The sequence below is a fragment of the Cygnus olor genome, chromosome 6, assembly GCF_009769625.2.
Source record: "Cygnus olor isolate bCygOlo1 chromosome 6, bCygOlo1.pri.v2, whole genome shotgun sequence".
Classification (NCBI taxonomy): Eukaryota; Metazoa; Chordata; class Aves; order Anseriformes; family Anatidae; genus Cygnus; species Cygnus olor.
In genome coordinates, this window is record NC_049174.1 from 15,927,524 (window position 1) to 15,954,222 (window position 26,699).

At 35.5% G+C, this 26,699-nt stretch overlaps 1 protein-coding gene across 4 annotated transcripts in view; it reads left to right on the plus strand.

Annotated features, from left to right (window-relative positions):
• Positions 1–26,699, plus strand: part of LOC121072257 (zinc finger protein 385B) — a 130,639-nt gene that overhangs the window by 78,477 nt on the left and 25,463 nt on the right. For 3 of the 4 annotated variants that reach the window (XM_040561713.1, XM_040561712.1, XM_040561714.1), the window contains exon 3: positions 12,656–12,766. In XM_040561713.1, the coding sequence (XP_040417647.1) occupies positions 12,656–12,766 (111 nt within the window). Of the gene's footprint in view, positions 1–10,179; positions 10,411–12,655; positions 12,767–26,699 lie in introns of those variants that run through there. The other variant, XM_040561715.1, reaches the window with a different exon arrangement.

Here is a 26,699-nt window from a genome sequence, read left to right on the forward strand (position 1 = left end):
ACATATTATCCCAGTTATTTACACAAGAGAAAAGATGTTCAGGAACCCCATAATAAAGCCTGAACTGTGGAAGCACAGGCTGCTGCTGCTGTGTTCCTGGGTTAATTCTTGCTGCTGTGACACAGTTTTCCTCTGGCAGTGTCTGTCCCTTCCCTTTGTGTCCTTAGTCTTTTTACACCAAGCCAGGGATTTCTCCTTGTCCTTCTATGGCTCTGATGCAAATCATCAGAAACCTCTTTCAACTGTGGTATGAATTTCTGGAAAGATTCTTCTTAGTTTTGGAGGCCCTGAAAAATGTTTATTCAAAGCGTTGTATTTTTCCCACAAAGTACTTGAGCTATTTCTGTTGAAACTTTCAAAAAAGATTGAGCTTGAAGCACACACCTGGTAAGATACACCAAGTCTGTATGTGGAAAGGGGGGGTGGGGGGGGACGCCGGAGGGAGTAGTGCTGCCAAAAGCAGGGAGTTGTCACTCACTCTTTGACAGGTTTTACAGTTTGTGGTATTTCAGTTTAAAGATGTAGGTTCCTTAGCTCCTGTCAGAAATCTCTTCAAAGAGCAACTCTCTGCTAAATAAGAGTCTAAATAAATATTTTTCTGACTTGTTTCTAGTCTCTAATGCATGTTATTCTCGGGAAAAAAAATCTTATCTAAAATAATAGACAGTCTTTAAAGGTGATTCTCCTCAAACATTAATAATTGTTTGAAGATTCCCATTACCTTGCATTTTCTCTAGCAGGATCTGGATGGATAAGCTTGGTTCTTTAACTTCCCAGTTCAGCAGCCAGATAGGAAGCCTTGTCTCTAAGGAGTGAATGCATTGCCACACACCAGCAAGAAGCAGATGTCCCCCAGAACGCTGGCCTTCTCCTACCGCTTTACCGGAGTTCAGTGTTGATGGTGTGGTTTTTGAAAAATGGTTCCTGAATTGTTCCACTGTTTCTGTTATTGTCCATACAAGTAATTAGGTCACCAGCCTAATTCCTTAAAGAACTACAGTTTCTGCATACAAATTCTAGCATTTCCTGAGTCCTTCAGAAGATCAATTCCTTGGCTGCCTGTTTCATCTGTCTTTACAGAAAGCTGGGAATTAGTCTCCCTGACGCTTCCACAGTACGTATTCCTTCTCCTTGTCAGCACACGGTGTAGCCAAAAAGCCTTTATCTTCATTGAATTGCTTTCTTAAGTTAGTAGTGTCTTCATGACACAAGGAAGATGTTTAAAGGAAGAAGATTATTAACCATAAATATTTCAGACATTAGACCATAGAAAGATGGACTGTGAGGCAAATGTCTCCTCTCACAGCAGGCAGTTGCAAAATTGCAGTCTAAGACAAACGGGGAGCGTGTGTTTCACCACTGTGCTTATAGAGATTTCAGTAGTTTCTAATTACAAGTTCTCTTGTCCTAAGAAAGAATCCAGAGCACCTTTAGAAAAGTCTCAATTCTTGATGTGTCAGCTGAATGCAGAAGCACCTGCTAGTGTGGCATGCTGGCTGTACCTGCTCAGTATTCCTGCCCTCACTTACAGCTTGCTTGCATCCCACCATGAGAAAGTAAGAATTACAGAAGTGATTAATTAATAAATGACAAGAATTAGCCAAGAATTAATGGCTGTTGTACTCTCTCTTTCTGAATGTGGGTATAGCTGCCAGTCTTTTAATTTAAATGCACTCAGTTTTACAGCGATTTGAGAATAGTGTATGGCAATTTAGAGTCATAGTATGAAAGCTCTTTTGTTGGCATTCCTGAAAGCTGATGGTACGCAGGTCTGAGGCCCTGACCAGCCCATTTCAACTACCTGAGCAGGGCTCATTTCAAGAGCTGTGGCTTTCAACGTGGTCTTCTCTGTACACAATCTGTCTGATCCGATAGTGGATACGTACAAACTTCATATGCTACACCAACTTAATGCTATGGAAAGAGAATGAGATGTATTAGAAAAGACCAGTTTTTTCCCTTTGCCTACTCTGTATCTCATTTACTTAGATTTACAAACAAATACAAACAATAAGATTTTGATTCTGCATTAATTTTCAGGGCAGGTTTGATTAGAAATGGATTTCTCTTGTAAAGACTCTTATACAAATACAGCGTTGTTCTTTTATTTTAATCAAAAGCATTTTAAAAATTGTTTGTGTAGTGTGTGGTACTGATAAGATTAAGAAAACAGACAGACACATTATTGTGTTTTTTTTGTGTGAAGAAAGCCTTATTCGTTACTGGGGAGAGTAGATGACAGTTGTCAACTAACATAAGAAATTTTCGGTTCTGACTTGATTCTAGTTTATATTCAGCTATTTTATACATTTATGTTAAAATGCATATATACATATAATTTATCAATTTTTAGATACATATTTTTAGCATGTGAAAGGTAACTAAGCTAATTGATTTCAGAAGACTAGGCTTCCTGCGTCCTTATTCTTTCCTGTTCAAAGAATTGATTGAGGCCATGAATTTGGCTCTAACTTCTCTTAACATGGTTCAGAAGTGTGGAAGAAATTCAAATCTACCTAAGAGGATACCTCTTATGTGCATGTGATATTGGTGTTCTGGAACAGGCTGGGAACAAGAGAACTGCCAGCAAAACTTAAAGCAGACCCTCAAAAAGAAAAGGGTGAGGTCTAAAGGCATCCTCAAAGATGAAAGCAAGAATTAGGAATCTTGCTCACCCCACACATTATCTAAGTTTTTCTGACTACTACCTCCTAGGCTTGAGTCTTCTGTCAGGATTCTACTGAAAGGTAATTTTTCATATTAGTTTACCTATTTGTATTATTTTATTGTCAGATGGTAATAGACAGTGTAAAAAGAAGAGCTGTGCTCTCAGGGTATGCTATTGGTTTGATTTCCAGCATGTCTCATACAGTAGTATGTTTTTATTTTTTTCTGCATCTGAAAGGAAGATGTTGCTGGTAGTGTTTTTCATTTAGCTTAACATAGCCAAGTGTTCTGAATAACAGCAGCCTTAATAATAAATAGCAGTTATATAGCGTTTTCCATCAGAGGATTTTGAAGAGTTGTAAACATGTTATTTAGACCTTTCAGCTTTTTTTTTTTTTTTCCGAGGTTGCAAATATTTTTTTTCCACATTTTTGAGAGGAATAATACAAGTACAGTTAAACTTTGGAGCCACTAGAATCACAAATGGAAGGGAAATTGTAATATCACTTAAGTATTGCTTTAGCCAGTGGGGTTGTACTTTGTTCTTTTTCTCAATTTTGGTCTGTCATAGTCCTCAAAACTCATCTTACAGATGCAAAGTCTTGTATGGTAGTAAAGGAGTAATCTGAATGCATTGAAAATGAAGCTGCTGATTTCTTTTAGCTGGTTCAGTTTAGTATAAAACAAAGCATTAAACCTCAGGTATTTACTTTTTTCCTTGTTTCCCATTTGCATAATGGGGGGGAATTCTCTTTTGTCCCTGCTTTTGTCCCAAAACATTTTGAGCAGCTTTCTGTTTATTTACTTCAACTACAAGAATCTCCACTCCTGTCCAGAGCAGGAAATTTAACCGTTTTTTTTTTACCATAAGTTTATCTATTTTAAACGGGGCATCCTCTGTTTAAATGATGCCAGCAGCATAATTTGGTATTCACATTTGCAAACTCAGTCCTTTTATGTACCTGTATCCTCACTTGTGGATAAGCCTTATAAGAAACCGAGACCAAATTAAGAAGTTTTTACTGTGGTGCCTTGCCAATTCTTTGTTTTGTTGGGTTGTCTTTCTATAGACATCAAATATTTTAATAATCATTTTTTATTTTTATTTTTTAATTACAACAGTTTCTAAAACAGCAGTGGAATTTAATTTTTAGAACAGTTTTTTTAAGGCTCTCCTAATGATTGTTTTCTAAACCAGAATTTACTTTTAATGTACAATAAATATATCCATGAGTGAAAGGAAGGAAGGGCAGAGGGAATAAGAGGGAATAGTCCTAGCACTGAAAAAAAATGATAGTAAAAAGAGAATTAAAAGATGTTTTTTTCAATTCTCTTTTGATCTCTATGCTTAATCATATTATATTATATAGGGAGAAGGGAAGGGAGAGATTAAAATAATTACATGACTTATTTATTTAATATTTGATTTTCTTGATTTAAGCCAAAGAAATGCAAAGACAGGGTTAACAGAAGAGCAAAAGATCAGGAAATCCCTGGTTTTAATTCAGTTGGACAGTGTTGAACATTTTTACTTTTGTTTATGTTATTCTAAGCAACTATTTTTCACTGGTTTAGGAGAGAGAAAATTTTGCTGAGAAGGCCAGGATTCACACTTGGCCTCCTGAGCTCAGTCAGACAAATTCTTGTGAATTAGACTTTCTAAATGAAACCCCAACTGAAAGCAGCCTCTGCTCCAACTCCCAGAGTTGGTGGTGTTTCAGCCGGCTCCGCCCCCCTGACTAGGTCAAAATACAGCAAAATTGTTTGTGCTAGCCTACAAGATGAATAAATGGGCCTGTCAGTAAAGATGTAGGGCTATGCTTCCCAAGCTGATGCCGAGGAAAGAAGATGAATGCATTTCCTGTTAAAAGAAATAAGATTTAATTAAGTAGGTAAAGAGAGAGTGTATTTGAGCATACTGTTGTCACTTCTAGTGCCTATACTTCAATGGCATATTGAAAATCTGAAGAGGAGTCAGAGGAAAAACTATCGAATGAATCAAGGCTTTTATAATGAGAGGCTTAAGGAATTCAGCTTATTTGATTTATCCAAGAGAAGGTTAAGAGCTGATCTGATTGCAGTGTATACAAGTGCCTACACATTCAGACATTAGGGTGCCCTTTAATCTAATTGAGTGAGGCACAACTAGATTGAGTGGTTTGTAACAGACACAGCACGGTGTGGATGTTGGCTGTGGGAATAGTTGATCATTAGCATTGCTTCCCCAGTGATGTCGTAAATTTATCTGAGTTGGAAACTTTTAAATCAAGGTCATGTTCCCCCCTTCCCCCCCCCAAAAAAAAAAAAAAAAAAAAAGGTTCTGGTTGACCACACATTGTCAGACTTTGTAATAGGAAGGACTGAAGCTCTCCAGTGTGTGAGAAACTGTCACGCATTTCTCAGGAAATCAGATGTAATGGTTTCTTCTAACCTAAAACAAATCTGTAAATTGCTGTAGATGTTGCTTTCAGTATTTTGTGTGATTGCGGATACAGGCACAGAGAGAGAATCACCCCTTTTCATTTTCCTGTGCAGGCTGGACTTCAAAAGGGGAACAAGCAAGACGGTAGTACACTAAGGGACTCTGCATTATGCCGTAGGAGTGGATGTAAAGCAGGGAGGGGAGCCTAACTGCCGCTGGCAGGAGACAGAAAATCAATGTCCCAAGCCCAGGGTTCCAGCCCTGCAGCTATGCTGGCAGAAATAATGTAGAATTTTCAAAAATAAAGTTAGCTCAACAGTAACCTCTAAAAGGAAAATGATGAAGCTGAATTTATTAATATTTCATCTCTTTTAACACATAAAAGGTTGTTCCCAGCTCTGGATGCACTTTTGGTCGTCTTGTACTAAAAAGGATGTTGAAATGTAAACTCCAAAGCTTTCTCTTTCCTTTTTATTTATTTTTTAATTTTTAAGTACTCGCTGTTATTTCAACAACTCTTTCTGGGTATCTGTAGTGTCTGACATGTTAGCAATCAAATTACAGCAAGTTTTTTGTTTTGCTTTAAAAAGTCTTCAGGCTGATTTCCCTCACTAGTAGTAGTGTGCGGAGGTCACGGCTTATCACAGCCACTGTTTTCCTTGGGGAAGCTGGAGCTTGCTGCCAAATTGATCAAGAGGGGAAGAGGCAAACACAGTGAGGAGTTGTATTCAGGGACATTTGTGTTCAGAGTACAATGCTGTTCCTGTATTTTGGGAACCATGTGGGAGGGAGGGGAGATATTAGTCCCTGCAGCCTGCCTTGTCTCAGTGAATGCAAGAAGTTCAGGCTTATGTATTTCTGAGCTTGGGAAAAGGCACCTACTCAGAATTTTAAAAAGAACAAAACAGAGAGATGCTGCTCCAAAGACACTCATGGTAAAGTTATGGACTCAATGCAGCCTGCATATGGTTGGGTTTGACTTCAGTAAGATCCAAATTTCATGCTATGTGTATATATATATATATGCATGATGTGCAAGTACAAAGAGAGGTAGTTAAGCAACAAAATATGATAAGAGCAATCCTCAGACCACAGGATTATGGCAAAAAACTATAATGTCACAAGTTCGTTATTCTTTCTATTCTAATTTAAATATTTGCACAAATCTTTGAAACAGCTGCAGACAAAGAGCTCTCCCCTGGCTCACCTACTAGCCGTTTACATCTGTCTGATTTTTTGAACCCTAAAACATTGCAATGAGCATTGAGATAGAAATGTGGGGAGGTTGGGGTTGGAGACCTGCATGTTCACCGTATAGAAGTACATCTCTGGGGACGTGCTCTGTGCTAGCCGAGCAGGGCTGATACATGGGCACTGTTGACAGAGTTCCCTCAAGAAAAGTAAGAGGTGTGCCTTAGCAGGTGTTCCTGGTAATGCAAAATAACGAAGGAAAAGTGAAACAGTGTAGTGTCCACTTGAACAGTATATTACTCTTAGCATTAGCCCAATGAGAAATATGTTCTCTCTTGTGACAAAAGCATCATGAACATGGAGAGAACAGATTATTGACAGTCTGGGCTTGCTAATCATGTCAAATGTTGCATCGCAGTGCTGAATTTTCTGATTTTTGTGCTGGACATTTTAACTATGTGCTCTGTCGAGTATGGCTATTCACTTCCATAACTGCTTTGGTCATCATTATATGTATTGTTGTGGTAGAAGGCTGTGGGTATATGGCAGAATTGATGGTAAACTTCAGCATATCACCACTCTCCGTGATAGCAGCATGCTCAGCTTTCCTGACAGTTTGAGCTCAAGCACAGAATGAGCCCATGTCAGCACACAGCTTCATGATCAAGAAGGATGTTGGGAAGATCTGATCTGCAGGATGTTTGTTGCTGTTTGCCTAGGTACTTGCTTATAATATTTTTTAAAAGGCACACTCATAAGAAGGGTAGCCCAGCAGTTTAGAAAAATCCCAGAATTTAGTTTAGATGCTGCCCTGCATTGGTAATTTATATATGTCACTGTTTGCTCCCCTTGATTGCCAGAGGGAAGCACTGGATTGTATTATCAGTTCTACATACGGTTAAAAATTTTATTTTGTCAGAGTAAAACAGCACAGTATGCCTTAGGGCCACTGTCAGTGTTTGTACAGAAGTTTCTTAAGTGATACTTCATTAAATTTCTCATAGCCACCTATCAATATTCTGTTTACAAATGTTTTTCTAACAGACAACTTTAGATTTGACCTGAGAGTTGTCATGATAGAAGGTAACTGAGCGGAGGGCATAAATTCCCAGTCACAGTTTTAAACTTTGATTTGGAGATCCTTGAGTTCCACTGCCATGAAACGGAGGCTTTATTGCTGCTGTTATGAGAAGATAGCTTTTGGGTGTAGATTTTCATTGGAGTGGTGGCAATAGTATGTATGACACTTGCTTACCATGTATTAATAGCTAAATAGATCAGGAACAGACTGAAAGCTTAGAGAGTAGGTCATTAGGTAGAAATGGCAAATGTAGTTCAATCCACCATCACAAGTGTAGATGTTTAACCAGCAATTTAGCCTTGCTACTTTATCAGCAGCTTGCGTTGTTATTAACTAGATACTAGGCAAGCACCAAAAGCTTCAGCTCAGATAACATCTAGGTTTATCCAAACTTTTAAATTGGAGATCGCACCTGAGCAAAAAATAATGAAAGTATTCTGGGTTTGCAATATCACAAAAAGTAGCTCTTCTTGCAATGTAGTGTCAACTTATTCAATCAAAAGGCTCAGAAATGATACCCAGCCTTTCTGTTTGCAGCAGCTTACCTCTTATCAGGATCAGTACAGTTATTTCTGAGGCTTACAAGATGTTGTTTGTGCTGTCTGCTATGTGTAGAGACATGTTAAAATAACAAGAACTTCAGTTTCATGGAAGAAGTTCTCCTGATGCCCTTGCTCAATTTTTTCCCCTCCTTCTTGTGCCTATTTTGATGTCTCTTAGTATAGTCTGGATTGCTTTCCAAAGGGCACAAAAGAAGAATCTGTGATACCATGAAAAAAAAAAAATAGGGCAGGGAGAGTTTCTGTTAGCAAGTGTTATAACAGAACTCAAGGATAAAATGAATTACCGATGATAGTGTGTAACAGCTCATATAAACTGCTTTTGTACCTGAGGGCTGAATCGTGTGAAATGTAATGCAAGTTCTTAAAATCCATTCTGTGGAAAATGTAAGCTATTAGATGACCTATCTTTGCCAAGCAAATTAATAGGAACCTTAGTAAGAATAGTATGAGAGGACACTTCATACTGTAAACTGTCTGGAAATTGTAATCATAAATTACTTTTTAAAGAGGAAACCTTCTTTACAAGCATGTTTAAAAGGGGTCAACAAATATGTGAGTAAGGATGTTTTGACTGAGATATTTTGAATTACCAAAAGATTTTTCACAAAGCCCCTTAGCAAAGATTTTGAAGAAAACTGAGTAACCTGGCATAAGAGGATTAGTGCAAGCCAAAAAGATACTTAAGCATTGAGTTGAGGAAGTTTTCTAATGGGGAAATTGCTTTTCAAGGTAGTAAGAACAAAGATAAAAAAAAAAAAAAAAAGTGAAAGATTGTAATGAGACTGAGAACGTACACAAGAAATGGCTGGTGAAATTCCATCTAGATAAATATAAAGTGATGTACATGGAAGGAAAAGTTCACAAAACTTCACATGCAAAATAATGTGCTATGAGTTGGCCATTCTCACTTGGGAGTGGGAACTTGGGTTTATGATATGGAATTCTGTGAAAAACATCTGCTCAGAGTTCAGCTCTGATCCACCCTGAGTAATATATGAAGCATTTTGAAAAGTTAAATAGAATTTGTACCAATTTGTTAGAATTGAGAAGGGCAGCAAGGATGCTCCAAGGAATGGGTCAACTTCTATGTGCAGAATGATCAAGCAACACAGATACAATTTTGTATGTGGTACAGGCCTTAGAAAAATGAGTTGTGTGGAGCCAGGCTTAAAGAAGAAAAATTGTTTCTTGACACAGCAGGTTGTAGGGAATGGAGCTCAGTGCAAAGTGTGGAGTTTTCTAATGTTTAGGGAGTGTCTGGGAAAGCATATTGAAGACAAGGTCACTGGGATTTGTCAAATACACATAAAACATACTTGGTTCTGCAAAATTTCTGATAGGAAAAAGTACGTGGATCAAATGCAAATGATATATTTGGGGGAAACGCCATGTATGTTTGTGCTGCTCTTGTTCTTCTCTTGATGACTGCATATGGCTGTTTGCAGGGGGCAAAATGAGGTGGAGGTGCAGTAGAGTTTAGCTACTATGTTCTTCTATGCTTTTCGATTGTCTGTTGCTGCATTAGCATTTTGGAAGTGCTTCAAAAGTCATTGTCAAAAATTCATTGCAAAAATTGCAAAAATTCATTGCATTGTCAAAACTCATTGCAAAACAATAGTATATCCAACTTTGTTGGAAAGATGTTTTTTAATTTAACTTTTTATTAAATGAACTGAACTAGGAGAGCAAGACTAAAAGGTTGTTAAACTTGTTTATGGCTACCAGAGCCAATTATTTATTCACTTATTCTTTAACATAAACAGCATAGTGCAAGTTTTTATTTGAATTTGTGGTAGCTATTTAGTTACTATTTTTTTTATATATATAGAACTGTTTTTTTAAATACCGGTGCTCCCAACTGCGCAAAGTGCGCTGCGTCATTTCCTAATACATACCTCAATAAATAATTTGCTCCCTCTTCCCCACTCCCTCCCTCCCTGCAATGAAGAGGATAATTTTGTTTAGTAGTCTGAGATCAGTTTACCCTGCAGTATTAATCTTCCAACAGAGAGATACTATTTTTTTTTTCCAGCATGCTGTAATCCACCCTAGTTTCTGATATATTTAAAACCTGTTAATTGTTAATAGGTTGTGCTTCTTGAATTCTAATTGCGACTACATGTGGGGCTCTGGTTTGGGGAAGGATCAGTGACTGCTCCCAGGGGAGCCCGAGTGGTACTTTCTGGAGGCAGCACGAGCTGTGTTATTTGTGAGAGTTTGTTTTTGTGCTGCTGCATCTGTCTGAAACTGGGACTCTGTGCATAGTCTGCCTTGTATGTTTTTGAACTGATGACTGCTAATGTTAGCACGGTGGATTGCTATCTGGAACACACAGAGGGATCATTGAGCATTGCTTCTTTTTCTTTTTGTTTTCTTTTGTTTTCTTTTCTTTTTTTTTTTTTTTTTTTTTTTAAATGGGACTGCAGACACTAGTGGGTATTTTTGCTATTACTTCTCACTGAACTCAGACACTTCAAATGGTTGAGGTACTTTTCAGCATTACTTTTTTGTTCTAGATTACCTGATCTAGCAATTAGTAGTTAAGTTGAGAAGTAAAACATATGTGCCATTTAAGAAAAAAAATGCTGTTCCCTAGTGATACAGCAATCTTTTAATATATTATAAATGTGATAATGTGTATCAAGTAACATATCTATTATAAAATGAATGATGAAAAATTTTTAATCTGCATGTATAATTGTGCTATATTATGTGGGGGAATGCAGTAAGTGGAACAAGTCAGAGACAGGGTTTTTGTTTTATTTTAAACTGTTAAACTTTGAACTGTTACTGTAGTCCATAAGGAAACATGAAATAAGGATGTTTATTTCAGTTTTTATTTTAGACTTTATCACATTCATTGTAGCAACACTGTAGTGTCATTTAATAATTCACTATTTCTTTCTAAATGATGTTTTTACTTTTGTAGCTGTTAACATAGTACCACTATGGCAATGAAGTCCAGAATTTAATGGCAAAAGCTGATTAAAAATTGTATTATCTCCAGAAAATTAAATAGCAATAACATCTACAAAACCACGCATTTGGTTTAAGAGGAATCTAGCAAGAAACCACTGTAGCCTTAGCCCCCCCAAAAAAAAAAATTAAAATTGTTTAGTAGGAGTTGAATGTTAGGTAATGGATTATTAGAGAATCTATTTTTAGGCAGATATGATGCAAAAGGTTTTTCTTACATTTTTGTTTGTAGATGTGCATATATGCAGAGAAAATCCTTGTTAATGCAGGTTTCTCTGGAAGCATGGTATTGTTCCAAGGAAAAATTGCAATCTTTATTCTCAGGTTTAGAAACTCTGGTAGCAGCTAACTTGAAATTATAATTCTTTAATTAATAAATCATTAACTTCAACTTCCTTTTTTCCTTTTATAAGTCAGTTTGCTGTCAGATATGTGATGTGTATCATCCAAGATTAAACAGCCAGGTTTCATTTCTTAAAATAGTACTGTAAAGGAAAAATCATCACTGTGACTGCAAAACAAGCTTCAGAAAAATGTAACTTTCAAGCAAATTGAACTATTTTCTCTTGTGCTGGTTTAAAGACAAGGTTGGGAAATAAGCATTTATCTTTTCTTGTAGATGGCCATTTTCCTCCTCTCCTTTTCAGACTCTATTTCATATCTTAATTTAAAAATGTAAGACCACACATGCACAAGTGCTCATAGGATGATGGAGGTTGGAAGGGACCTCAGAGGTCATCTGGTCCAACCTCCTGCTCAGAGCAGTGTCAGCTGTGAGATCACTCCAGATATACTATTTTATACAAATTGAAAAAAGGATTGAATCTTTGAATCAATAAATTCATTTTAATCTTTATCTATACTGCATCATGAACAAGACATTATGCTTAGTTGAGACCTTAATGCAGTAGTAGTTATTACCCTTTAACTTCCAGTGCTGTTCTCCCATGCCGGTAGAGTTAACAACAGAGCTCTCTGCAGTATTGAGGATATTCTCAACTAGTGTTCAGCAGTGGTCCTGGTATTTAGCATAGACGTAATCATTTCCAAATCATGAAAATGATCAAATTTAGGATTATATTCAGTGCTTTACTTATCTCCAATTTTTCAGGGTGTCAAAATGTTTTTGAAGTGTGGTAACTTTGGTTACTTTTTCCTGGTGCAGTCTTACCACAGACTTTGTCACTCACCAGTTCTGCATAGAAATGTTTGGAGATTGTGACCATTTTCTAAGTAAATGATGTTTCTAATGGAGCCTGCAAAGGACCTTCTCTGACAAAGAAATCTCCAGGAGATAATATATTCCAAATAACTGATGATATCTATCACTGAACAGAAAAACAAATAGAGACAAATGACACGGATTTGTTAGAGGGCAAAATTGTTTTTTCATAACGTCTGTTGAATCACTGGGTAACATGGGAAGGCTTTTGGGGCCTCTTTGCAATTCAGATGTGACTATCAGGCCCTGAGAATGTGGAGGATGTGTAGGGTTTGGGGAGAGGTTATTTGGTAGCCTGGGGGTGGCAGCAGTGATGGAGCTGCCTGTTGTTGTTTTTATAAGCTCTGGCAGGCTACAAAATCCCCAACCTGTGTTAAATCTAATTATTATGAGGACTGAAATATTATTTCCACTTGTTTATCTCAAAAAAGTAAAGAATAGGCTTCCAGTAGAAAGTTACTTTTTATTTATTTATTTTTCTTTACTGTATATTGCCCTGAGAAGTTGTAAATGGATTGTTGTTTGTTCTCCAGATGGATCCGGTGCAAAAAGCAGTCATAAACCATACCTTTGGAGTGTCCGTTCCCCCAAAGAAGAAACAAGTCATTTCCTGTAATGTCTGCCAGCTTCGCTTTAACTCTGATGTGAGTATTGGCTCTTTTCATCCCTTCCACCCCACCCCTTGCCTTTTTTATTTGGTCACAATTTGTATAATTAATCCAAGCCTCTTTTTTTTTTTTTTTTTTTTTCCAAAGTAAGTCATTATAGTTCTGCATACATGCTGCTCAACCTGATGGGGTGATACCTTGCCCACTCAGAGTGGAAGTCTGTAGTGGTACATTGTTCTTCATTTTTCTTGAAAGTGTCTGGAAAGTAGTGGTCTTCACACATAACCTTAACTAATTGATTGAGAGTGATACTGCCAAGGCAAACAGACCAGCTGAGTGACTGGTGCTGACTGCTACCGTGCACATTTGTTCTTGGATTTGAGGACTAGGCTGTACTTTTTTCTCAAGTTCCAAACAGTAAATATTTAGGCATGATTTTCAGTCAAACATACACTGAAACAGCACCTCTGTATTTCCAGATATAAAGACTGCATGATATACATCATCGCATCCATTGACAATACCCTATTTGATAATCCAGTAACCTTCAAGAAGGAGCAGACAGATAAACTATGTGTTATCTTAATGTCATACCCACTTTTCTCTTAAAAGAAATACCTTCTTCCTATTGTTCCTACATTCTTTCTGATAATGTCTCCAGGTTTCATAGAATCATAGAATAGTTTGGGTTGGAAAGGACCTTAAAGATCAACAGGTTCCAAACCCCCAAACATCCCACTAAACCAGGTTGTTCAAAGTCCCATCCAACCTGGCTTTGAACTCTTTCAGGTTTTGGGCACCTTTTCCAGTAACATTTTTGTTTGTTTGTTTGTTTACCTCTAGCTGTCTTTTAAGTATGATAAGGTTCAAGGAAACTGTTTCCTGAAGTGTAATTCAAAAGAAAAAAAGGGCACTCCAAAAGTGTACATTGACTGATATGCTTAAAATATATATCCAGTTAGTTTTTCCCAAGCAGCTTGAAAACTAAAGAAATTCAAGAATGTTAAAAGTTTTTTTTAGTGTAATAATACTACGACTTTTGACAGTTTAAAAGTATATATTTGTTCCTAGAAACTTTGTTAATGTTATTAAGCTATTAAAACCAAAAAGTTCTCAGATATTTTGTTGCTCTCAAGTGTAAGAATTATTACTTAAGTGATGCATGAATATTAAATATTTTGCTATCGTAATTTCAGTCTAAAATAGTTTGAAGACAGCTCCTCGAGGCTACTGAGTGGTTGGTGCTACTGGAGTTTCACAATAAAGCACTGGTACCTTTTGCTCTGCTTTTCTTGCTCTTGCCTCTACCATTCTATTTTGAAGTGAGTTGTAATGTGATTTCCCCAGTTTGACTTTCTTGTTTAGGCTGGCAAGGATTTTGAAGCATTGCAGTCTTACCTTCAAATTGATTTCTGAATCAAAAATCTGTCATCGTTTCACAAGCTTATTAAACTTTCTTTGAAGTGGTAATATCTACTTAACAGATTTCAAAAGTCTTTTTATTTATTTATTTATTTATTTAGTTCACTTGTCATTTCTCTTTAAGGTTAAGGTTTAAGTTTAAAAAATCTTTTTGCTCTGATTGTTGGTCCAAATACCTACTTTTACTGATTAAAACAAGGAACCAGTAAAGTTCTGCTTCTGAGTTGAGCCTTCTTTTGTCACAGAGAAGGTGGCTCAGCCTGTTCCTTCTCTTCCCTCTCTTTCTGAGGTCAGGGTCCCTCCTGCTTGGTGGGTCCTGTCCCTGGAGGAGTTGTTCATTTCGTCTACAGTGACATTTGGATGGACAAATAGTACTTCAAGGCAGATAGCTTGAATCACATCTCAGTGGCACAAAACAAAAAAAAGATGAAATAGTATATCATTTTGTACATCTGCCAACCGAGCAATTTTTCCTATCTAGACTTGCTCACAAGGTAGAACAAAAAGTGCATATTGTATTCTGCTTCAAATGGTGACATCACAAGAGCATGTCAGATTATAGCCTTGTTCTCTCTTCTGGGGTGGCTGTATTCATACTCTGTCATTCTCCTTTTTTTCTAAACATGCTCAAAATGCTCTGTTCTAGCTACTAGAAGATAAAATCCTTTTGTAATGGATGGTTTTAAGAATGGATGAGGCATCATGACCATGCTGCTGGTAGTGATAAAAAGCAGTTCCTTACTTTCTACAGCAGTTTGTTTTACCAGGGCATTCATAAGCAACCTGGAAATTTGATTTTAGAATGTGCTGAGACTCTAGTAGTGTTATTAATACTAGAAAATACTTAAAGTTTCAAAAATATTTCATAAGCAGAGCATACAGCAATATTTGGAGAACAAGTTTTTATAGAATAGCACTTCTACTGTAAAAGCTGTCTAGCCTTTCATCACATTATTCAGCTTCTCCTGGGAAGCTTACATAAGATTCTAAACCTTTTCTCCAGGTTCAGTCTTCTAACCTTGAGAGTTATTCATCGTTGTGTGTTGCCTTTTTTTTTTTCTTGTGTGAGATTTTATTTTATTTAAATATTATTCCTCCCTCACAGCCTGTGATAATCTGCATTGTCATAATTTCAGAGATAATGCCCTTTCCAATCAGCTCTGGAGACTCTTTTGTAATCTCTTGATGGATTTTTTTTTACATGCATGCATACAAGTATTTTCTTGTGGCTGTTACGCCTTGAAATGATGATGCATAGTTCCTTCTTAGCTTGTAACCTCCTTCATAAAAATAAAAACCTGGGCTCTTTGCTTGTGTTTTTCTTTTTGGTACCTTTATAATGTGAAATTTTATTTGGGGTGTGGAACAGTCTTTACAGTCTATAATGTGTCTGGGGACAGGGGAGAAGGCAGTCAGATATTTGTGACCATAGTATCTGTTGAATCTTTCAGGGGATCTGTTCCACTGTGCAACATTCTAAGAATGTTTTGAAACCCTTTGTGGTGGCATCAAATTATGATAACTTGCATCAAACTCTTGAGCGTAGCACACTGCAGAATGAAATTTGCAGTTCATCCACTTCATAGTTACAATTCCTTCCTCTAACTCTACAAGGTTGACGTGCTCCTTGTAGTTGATGGGCATTTTGTTCCTTTGAACTTCCTTTGACCTAAATTATGCAAGCAAATGAAATAAAAATGACAAAAAATAGCTATTAAGTAGTTTTCTTACTTTTTTTTTCCTCCTAAATGAATTTCAGCTGCATGGTGTTTGAAGCTTCTGACCTGATTCCAGTAGTGCTCTATCTACTGCATGAGTAGTGGATATTTGTCTGTGAGAAGAAAATCGGTTTCCTTGCCTGTAATCTTTTTTTCACACTGTGGGTACTCACTGGTCTGGATCAATAGACCAAAATATTTCTGACTTAGTCAATTTTTTGTTTTCTAGCCTCCCATTAAATTAACACAGTAAATTGCGAAGGTTTCAGATTTCTTTTCATTTGTTAGTGTGTTTGTTAGTTTAGCTTTAAGAAAGAGTGTCCTGACATCAGATACAGAAGCAGGGATCTGCAGCTATCTGCAGGAGGATAAAGTCTAATATCAGGGATGGAACACATTTTAAAATAAGTTGTCTTCACTCCAGGAGTAAACATACCTAATGTTGAAGTGATGGTTTCTTTATTCTGAGAAGCAAAATTTTCTGGGAGTTTTTAGTTTGCTAGAAAGTTTCTAACTGAATTCTTTAGGATCTTCCAATCTTCTGTAATTTTAAAACATTTTTTAAAAGCAAAGCCAAAGGAAAAGATCTGCAGGCAAACTTAGTGTAGTTTTAGTCTGACCAGTTTATCCTCCTTCAAGACAGAAATGAATTTTGACTCATACTCTTCAAACTATACTCTTTCTATGCATTGGAGTTTAATCTGTCAATACATGTGGGAAATAAATATATCAATATATAATATATAATAATAATAATATATAATAATATATAATATATCTCTTCAAGATATTCTCTTCCTTATCTTGTCTCTGCTTCATAAATCTCAAAAGGTAATTTAGGGAACAACCATATGGAGTTTGGAGGGGGGAGTGAGGGGTGAGGTTATTCTTTCCCCTGTTCTTTTCTGAAACAGGATATTAATTTGGTTAGCAAATAAAATATTTATGATCTTTAAACCTCTTCAGAAGATAATATTTTGACTTCGGAATAGTAGATTTCAGAGGTCAAAAGTGATCTCTGTCAGTGGTACTTCTGTCCCTCATCTTGTTTCTTCTTCATAGTCATATTGGATTTCTTTTTGTTGTTAATAGTTAATTGTTTTTCAAACATGCATTGTTTTTCATGCAAAACAATCATGCATTATTTTTCTTTGTGTTTCAAAGAAGCAAAGCCTAAATAGCAAAACTAGGAAAATAGGTTGCAAGGAAAAATAGGAAAAAGGTTGCAAGGTGGTCAGCATTATTTTTTTAATTAAGCTCTGTTACAAATCATTTGTATAACAAGGCCTTGATAATAAGAACATTACATCAAGAACCTGACTCCAGTTTCTACTACTTATGCCCATCATAATTTATTAATTATGCAGGAACAATATATGCAATTTTTATTTGGCATATGGTAAATGGTTGAAAGGGTACTTATGAAATGATTGAGGTGAGTCCCAACTGTTAACTGTTTACCTACAGAGCTGAAAACCAAAGAGTTTAGTTCCAATGATTTATAAATAGAATAATTGATAGGTTTTAGACTTACAGAGGAAACAAAAGGGTATGTTACACTGTAAGACTGGTTTAGTAAAAGCAGAACAAGGATAAATCCTTGGTTGCTCACTACTTATGCTATTTTGCTTTTGTAAGCTTGTGAAGAAAACGTGAATGAACACCTAATAGTATGAAGAGACTTGGTAGGCACGGTTTGTGTAGAAAATATGAAAAACAAATGTAGTTCATCTTTTCTAGAAAGATGCTATAGCTTGAATATATAATTAATTTAAGGAAGATTCTGTATGTTACCAATGACTGTCTGTGTGACTCTATGTCCCCTTTGTCCTTTTTTCCATCATCCCTGCTATGTACCATTACTAGAAGGCAGAGGCTGTAGGTTTTACTTGTACAACACTTATGCAAATGCACTAATACTAATCATGAACATTTCCCAAATGAACCTTTAGAAATTAATGCTGTTAACTTTGCCAGTGGGCAGACAATTGAGTTAAGGAACACCACGTCTTTCTCAATTAAAGAGAATCAAATTTACATACCTGTTTTTCTGTTGGTATACATTCAGGCACTCAGTATTATTCCTTCAGAGAACATAACAAGTTGTTTGCAAATGCAGTTTTTGTAGAGAGATGCCCAGGTATTTGTCACACAGTATAAAAGTAGTACTTAAAGTTCTTTTGTTAAAACCAGACAGTTAAAACTGTATTGCAGCACAAGACACTCGCATGGCACAGTGGGCCTAACAGTGTGTCTGGTAGTTAAGCTTTACTCTAATATATTTCAAAGAAAATTTGCAAAAGTAAAATACAAGAACACATCAAATTTTCTGAATGCATTATGAATTCTTCTTCATGAATTATTTAATAATTCATATAGAGAAACATTTGCAGATACGTTTTGAGCTACTTTAACTGGGGACTGGCTAATATATTTGGGTTTGGTATGATTTTCATAAAAGTGAGAATAAGGAAACTAAAATAGAATGGAATGGTATTTGACAAAATCAAATATTTTGCTTGAATAGTTTTTATTTATTTTATTTTATAAAAAAAGAGCTGATGTGGAAAGAGAGACCTGTAATTTGAGGGGAAATGTAAATTAATTTCACACAGATGAGGGGACAGCAGAGTGTCACACTTTAAGTGTAGAGAGCTTTTTTTGTTAGAAACTTTAAAATCTGTTCTAAAATTTTCAGCTTGTTAACTGTGCTTTTTTTTTCCCTTTTCAGTGGAGGTGGGGATCAGAATTTAGTTATGAGAGAAGCATTTAAAGAAGTAGCAGAAAGTTAATTGACCTAAAGAGTATGATTCCAGGGGCGGGGGAAAAAAAAAAGAAGTAAAGGAAGTTAGTAGGGTTGTCAACCATGAAGGGAAGTGAAATGAGAAAAAAAGTGAGGACAAAATAGAGCAAGGAGCTTTTTCCTAAACAAACTTTTACGATGGTCAGTACTGGAAGTCAAATGGCATTGGATTAAGTTAGAAATATCAATTTAAAAGGGATATCAATGTGCGGATTGGTAGTTGATGAGACTGATTAATCAGAGTAGTCAGAATTGACATATAGATTTCTGCCTGCATAAACTTTATTCGGTTATGCAGATGAAAGTGCCTTTTTTAGAAAACTGTTTAAAATAAAATAAAATAACATTTATTAATTGTTGCAGTTGGATTCACTTCAGTATATTATAATAGACATAGGTGTTTCCATCTTTGCATTAAAACCTTTGTTAACACCATTTTTATTGTTTAATTTCTATACGATGATGAAACAGTATGTGTTCCAACTCAGCAAAGTACAGTATTTGAGTAAAGTTCAAGTTCTGGTTTTGTGTTAATAATCCAGCTCAGAAAAATTGTGAAATATCTCATTTACATTTACTACCACCAGACACCATCCAGCAGAAGAGAGAGAGTCCTTTTCATGGAACAGATTGTGGTGGTGAGTCAGATCTTACTCTTATGTAAAGGCCACCAGAGCAAGGGATGAAACTATTCCACCAAGAGCAAGCAAGATGTATCTTAACCTTTGAAAAATGTTTTTTTTGTTGTTTTGTTTTGTTTGTTTGTTTTGATTTGTTTTCTTTCCCTTTTAAGAATTCTGGGATTCTTTCCAAAGCTGTGGTATATCTATATAGACTATAGATAAGCTTTGCTAAATAAGTTTTCATATTAACCTCATAGGTCTGGTTTGTTGATATTAATTATTTATATTGCAGACATTCTAGCAGAAACAAAAAGCAGTTTGAATAAGGTTTGCTGTATCTTTATGGTACCTATAAAGGGTCCAGAGGCAACAGGGCAAGGGAAAGATGGCTGTTTACTGTCTTCCATAGATTTCTTCTCTGCCTACTCTTGGCTCATTCTTCCTCTTCCCTTTGGCCACCAGACAAGTCTGCAGCATCTCCCGCAGCTGCTGTGTGGCAGTAAGTCCCTTCAGCAGCTGTGGAGCTTTGGCCAGACTGTACCTGAGTTTTCTGTTATGCTCTGTTCTAGCGTCTGGCACTGCAAATTGCAGCAGTAAGAGGAAAGTAAGTCATGCTTGCAAGGATACCTGTTAGGCTTTGGCAAAATTGTTTTTCTCTGTGTATAGAAATCAAGAAGCTTCCCTCTGCTGTCTTCTCCCGTGTTATTTGTATTAATAGTCCACAGAATTTTAGGAGCTTGGGCACTAGCTAATACTGTCAGTGCTAATCCAGTCCCTTTCCTCACCATCTGTACTCAAAATTCACAAATATGTTACACTAGCAGTCCACATGGTTTGTTTGTTTGCTGTTTTTGTTGTTGTTGTTTTCCTTTTGAAAAAGTTTTGTCATCTGTTGATCACATCTAAAAGAAGTATATGCTTCCCTCAATGCACACTTTCCCTTTCTTGTAGAAAGGTCCCTGGCTGTGATGCAGCCAGTTAGGTAACACCTCGTTGATAAGATATCATTTCATTGACATAAACGTGTTTGTATAACATGTTGTGCTCTCTGATTGATGACTCGAAATCAGTGCTGTTTTTTGTTATTACCTGCAAAGACTCAGAAACCAAGGAAAAAACACCTTGTGGGCAGATCAGAAAAAACAGATGCAACAGTTGGGCATTAAGAGATGCTGACAGTCACCTTATTGAATGCTTTTATAGCTAATAAAAATGATGTGATGACAGTGATCTTCTTTAAAAAAAAAAAAAAAAAAAAAAAAAACAGAAGGAAAGTTTTTGAAATTTAGGCTACTGTTACCAAATGTTAACTTTGCAAATTTGAATGGATTACTTGTACTGTCAAAAAGGTAACACATAAAATAACCAATAGCATCAAATAAAAATATGCAGAATTGTCATCATCTTTTGTCAAATGTTTTACATTTTTCCTATAAATAAATTATTTATATTGATTCTTTGGGTTTGAAGAGTAGTGAAGCAAAAAGGAGGTAATTAAAAGCATAAATCTCAGGAACTCGTGAAGGTAATTTTCTGTTTTGAAGACAGAAATGACAAAATGATGAAAGTTGTTAGCTTCAACATGACAGAAATATTGCATGATTACAGAGTGCAGGGTTATAATGTGCTGAAAGTTCTGTTCAAAAACAGCTATTTAACAGAGCTTTAAACTAAGTTTGACTAGTTGCTTTCTTATGACATGGCTGATTTTCACAGCTTCTGCATTTTCTCCATGTCTGTTTCAGCAGTAACCTACCTTACTATTTGGAGCAATTAGGTTTTGGAGATATATTGAGAACAAAATTTTAAAAATAACACACAGCTTTGGTGTAACAAAAGCATGAATACTTCAGTGTTACAGGTTTCTTTAATTACATCTATTTTTAATATCAGATGAGATAAATTTTTTTAACATCATTTCAGGTGCATCAGGTTGTCATTGAAGAGATCTGGTAGGTTAATATTTCTTCTCTACGTAGTAATAAATTCACTTAATTAGTCATTCACACAGCAAATAGATTCTCAAACTCAGTCAGTTGTGAACTGTCAAAATGAATAGTGCTGATTTCAAATATACTGTCAATCACTGCTCCAGACAGGCGTAATTTTCTGTCATCTTTTGTACTGCATTTTGTACTTTTGTACTTAGCAGAATTTTAAAGGGTTCTTGAAGGTAATATGGCTCTCAATGAATCTATATGATCTGTGTGTTTCCTGGTTATTTTTATCTTTCTGTATATATATCTCTCTCTATATACATACATTTAAGTTTATGCAAAGTAAAGCTACTGGAGATATTATTTGCTAATGACAGTCACACTTTCTTAGAAAGCATGTTTAGGTGTAGAAGATGAAGATTTACATTGTTGATGTTCTATTAGATGCAATCTGGTATATAAGGCAATACATCATAGCAAATGTATTGTATGTAGTCTCGAAGATGAATGTCGTGATGCTTAGATTTTAAACTTAATAATTGATAGCTGAAAGCAGCAATTCACAAGTAACTTCAGATTCTGAGTAAAATGTGACATTTGGATGATATGTATGTCTCAGGGGAATATATTTTTGAGAGGAAGAGCTTGTCCTTACAACCAAGTCATTAACCTTTATAGCTAGTGTTTTAGCCTTGTAAACTTGGTAAAAAAAAAAAAAAAAAAAAAAAGGTTTAACGATTTGTTCGTTTTTGCATACTATTTAAAGGGTTTGCATGGAGATAATCAATATTGCTTAAAGAGTGGACAGGCAAATATTTTAAGGTACAGAAATTTGAAAAAAACACAGGGGAAAACTGCGTATTTTTGTCCTTGTTGAGTATATTCTAAGCTATTTGCAAAGGAACTCAAAACACGTCTTTTTCACTGAGCAATGATATTCTAAAAACAGACATTTGTTTAGTGTCTTATAATAGGCATTCTGTTGATCAAATATTAATGCAAGACAAATGCATGAACATTTTTGTGGAATTTGGCCTGTGTCAGTACAAAGACATATTTTGCATTCTGTTATTTAATTCCACATTTATTGTAGCTTGAAACTCCTCTTGTTCATTAAACTTCCTAGCCAGTACCCGATGGCTTCCTATAATTTCTAATAATGAGGAGGATTCAATTTTAAAATGTAGAAATGTTTATATATCAAGATAGTAGACCACATTCAGCTTTAGAAACAAGTGAAAATTAGATTTTCATTTTAGATTGGGAGTTCTTTCATATGAAATATTCTAGTTTTTCAAAAAACAAAAACCAAACAGACAAAATCAAAAACTAAACAAACAAAAAACCCTGCCCTTCTTGACCTAGCAAGCATTTCATTTAAAATGATAATAGTAATGCAAGTTCAATGGTGACATTTAGTTTTGATAATATAAGGAACAAATGTAATGATCTTTTTAAATGAAAAAATAGATATTCCAATAATATTGAATTGTGGCACAATGACATCAACATACTTGTTCTACTTCATTGATTCATCTCTACAGTAAATGCAGCCCTATATACAGTAATAAATTATTATGCAATTAAAAAGCATCATAGTACATGACTGCAGTGAGATCCATTAAGGATATTTTATTTTGACTTTTCCTAATTTTAGAGCTCTTGTTTTCAGAAACTAAATAACACTTCTGTTGTTTTCAACATTTTTTATTTCACAAATATAGTTTTGATTATATAGAATTTGCATGAGTTAGTTATTAGTTTAGTGTTAATGTTGATCAGAAATGTACATTCACTATCTATTTAAAATATTATATTCCAAAGAATATAATAGTAACTTATAATTTTGCTCTTTTTTATCATTAAAATTTTTAAGTTACCTTTCTTTTATACAGCATGTGTCCTTTAAAACTTGCGTGTACAGAACTTCTGGATTGTCAAATCAAATGAAAATCAAAGTTCAGCTTCTTGTCTTAACTGAAAATAAATAAATAAATGTCATGGCTTGTTCCAAAGATATGTTTAATATTTCAGTCACATGTTACAGAAGATTGTAGCCTGTAATATATTGCTGTATTGTGCCAGAAACAAGTTTTAAATGGGACGTTGAGCAAATAAGTTTGCCTATAATGTGGTAGCTGTGCAAAAATGTTATAAAACTAGGATTAGTAATGCCTAGGACATTAATAATTAGAATAATTGATACCAGAAATAATCAGAACTTGCTTTCCAACTTCGGATTCCCATGTCTCTCCTTTTCTTGTGTTTACTGTGACTCCAGAAAACTCTGAAGAGCAATAAATACTGTAATTCAGTAACAGGAAACACCATTCCATGTCGATTCTGCATTTTAGTTACGAAAAAGCAATGGAATCCAATGATTCATCTCACAGTGGATAATAAGCAAGCTCTGAACTTCAGGTGCCTCTGGAGGGGTTAGAAAATATTGCTTCAGTACCTCAAGGGATGCTCTTCTAACTGCACATTTGAAAAGAGTATCTGTGTGTTACCATGCACAGCGCCATGGAAATGCACATGCACATGTGTTTAAAAAGCCTAAAACCCAAAGGCTTAACAAAATCCAGCCACTGGAATTTGAGAATACACAACTTCAGTGTAGAAATAAATAGCGTGTACTTAACTGATGAGGTGAACTATTGAAACAATTTAGCTGAGGTAGTTATTTCATCCCTAGCAACTTTAAAACAGAGATTGACTCCCTGCCCCACCCTGGAGGATGATGGGCTTGTTCAAAAAGTTCTGGGAAAGGCTGGTGTTTTCAGAAGCTAGATTTAGATGGTCACTGCAGTACCTTCGGTCCTTATAATATACAGCTATGAAACTGATAATGTAAATATGATAATTATAAAATTTAAATCAAAAGTGAAACCATTCACCACATTCCATGAGGTTTCACTTGTGTTTGAGGAAATCTTAATTTTAATTCTGCTTGGGCTTGTTTGTTTTCAACAGGTCTCATGTACACTATATGAGGATTGAATGAAGGGAATCAAAGACTGTAGTAGGTTCTGACTGATATTGCTGTCACTGTTATTGCAAATAGCAGCAGAAAGGCTTATTATCAAGGATTTGACTTACTAAGCCTTTCTCTTGAGTGCACCTATGTCTCCTATGTTGTAGCTTTGGTCTCAGGGAGTATATAATCCTACCAACAGCACACACATGCACGGAGCATAGAGTTTGGGTATTTAAAGGGACATCATCAACTTGAGAGCACTCGAGTGGAAAATCTTGTACTTACTGTTTTTTTCTAAAGTTGCAAGTATCAGAATGAAAAGGGTATACATACACCTCAATTTTTAGCTTCAATTTCTGTACATATGTACAAGCATGTGCATATGTGCAAAACATGAATAGTTGATGTAATTTTTTTGGTGTTTGACACTCCTTCTAGTCCATCATGTGGCAACAGCAAACTGAAGAGAAATGAACAAAGCTCAGCAAGGGTGGAAAGAGACAGGGTGATGGTACTTCGCTGCTGTTCATGCTTAAGGCACATTGATGCAACAGTATGCAAACAATTTGTACTCCTCTACCTCATTAGGAGCTGAGGAGCTCCAACCCAGAAGTTGAGAAGTGTCCCTTTAAGTAGCGCACGTAGTAGTAGTGGTATAGCCATGTAGTTTTTCTTTATAATATATAAATTGTGCTTGTACGTGTGTAAATAGTTCAAAGATTTCTAAATTGTCACATAGTTTAATAGCAACTAATGAGTAGAACCTTTACTGGTTTTTAATGAAGATTAGAAATCTTAATTTCAAAGGAATTCAAAGTAAAACTTATATAGGAGCTTTTCTTACTGAATGCTTGCTTACTGAAACCTACTGAAAAAAAAAAATGCAGCCACAACATATCACTGTCCTTTTGAGTTAGAAAGCACTGTGTTTCACAGGGTATATAATCACAAAGGTTCAGTATGTAAGAACTTAACTCCTATGTTTTAACTGCAATTCTCCATCACTTTTAATGGTGCATACAATTTTTGTGAAGACTCCACGAAATTGTCTGTTCTATGGTCTATTCCAGCTGTTTAGCTGTTTCTGCTGTTCGCTCACTCCTTTGTATAAAATATATATATATATTACATGCTGTCCCAAGATGACTGTATTGTAACGCCTATTTCTGCTGACCTATGACAATTTCCTCATTATGACAGCACTCTTTATAATCTCTAAGAAGTTTGGATTCCATAGTTGCTTTTTATAAAGCATGTAATTTGTTTCATTTAACACAATGAACTAAATAACATAGTGAGAATGTGGTTTTGCATGAACATAGTAAAAGTTTCCTTGCACTGATGTTGTTATATGCCAGGTGCCAAGGTGTGGTCATCTTCTTACATGAAGCATGCTTTCTCTGACCATTTTACATTGAAATGAACTACAATATTAACTTTTATAGTTAATATGTAACCTTCAATAGAGGCACATAGTAGTATGTCTCAAATCATTAAATAAACCTTGTTTGGAAATAGTAAAAACACAAACTTATTGCTAAATAGTAATATGTAAAATGTTATAGCAATATGTAAAATGTTATGAAAATATATTAGGCTTTGTATGAAACTGTGTTCTTTATCCATTTTTAGTGAATTAATTTCTTAGCAAATGAGAAAAGTGTTGAAAAGTCATTTGCAGAAATTTCCAAACTTTTGGGTTTGGCTTAAGCGTGTAGTTCCGTAATTTGCACCTAATGAAGTGGCCTGACTTGTCAAGGTAGATGGTAATATACAGTCAGGAAGAATAATAGTGGATTAAAATCACTGAAAAAAACAGGCATTTATTTATATGTCTAGCTTTAGCTGTGCAGCTTCAAAAACACTGACCTAGTTTCTATAGATAGTTTCATGACAAAGGAGAAGTAAACATTGCATCTTAGTACATATTTCTGCTGTTCTGTTTGGGCAGCCTGGAAGAATACGTTATATATATACAACACTTTAGTAGAGAGAAAATAATAAATATCAGCTTACCTACTTCCTGTCCTTCAGGTTCCAATTTTCTTAGTCTTTGGAAAAAAATATGCAAGGCAATTTATAAAACAATCAAGACTGATAAATATTTAATTTCTTGTGTTTCACTTGGGCCTATTGAAGTTTATAAGTATGGTGTTTCTTCTTTTTATCCCTTTCTGCTTGATCTAATAGTGAAGTCATATTGTTATTAATGACTGTTTCAATTGCTGTTAGTGTAATGATGGAAATACTTTGACTTTTGTACTAGATCAAACAGAAGGAAAAAAAATGGATTATTTAATCGTGTTACAGCATGGTACATCTACATCTGCACACTACAAGCAATAAAGACTAGGGAACAGTACATGAAAATTGAGTAGCATCTTTCTCAATTGGTCTTGTTTACATTTGTATAGCTCTTTAAATCTTTAAGCAGCATGGAAGCAAAGAATGACATTAGAAGTGGCAGAGCTTTATCTAATCCTGAGGCC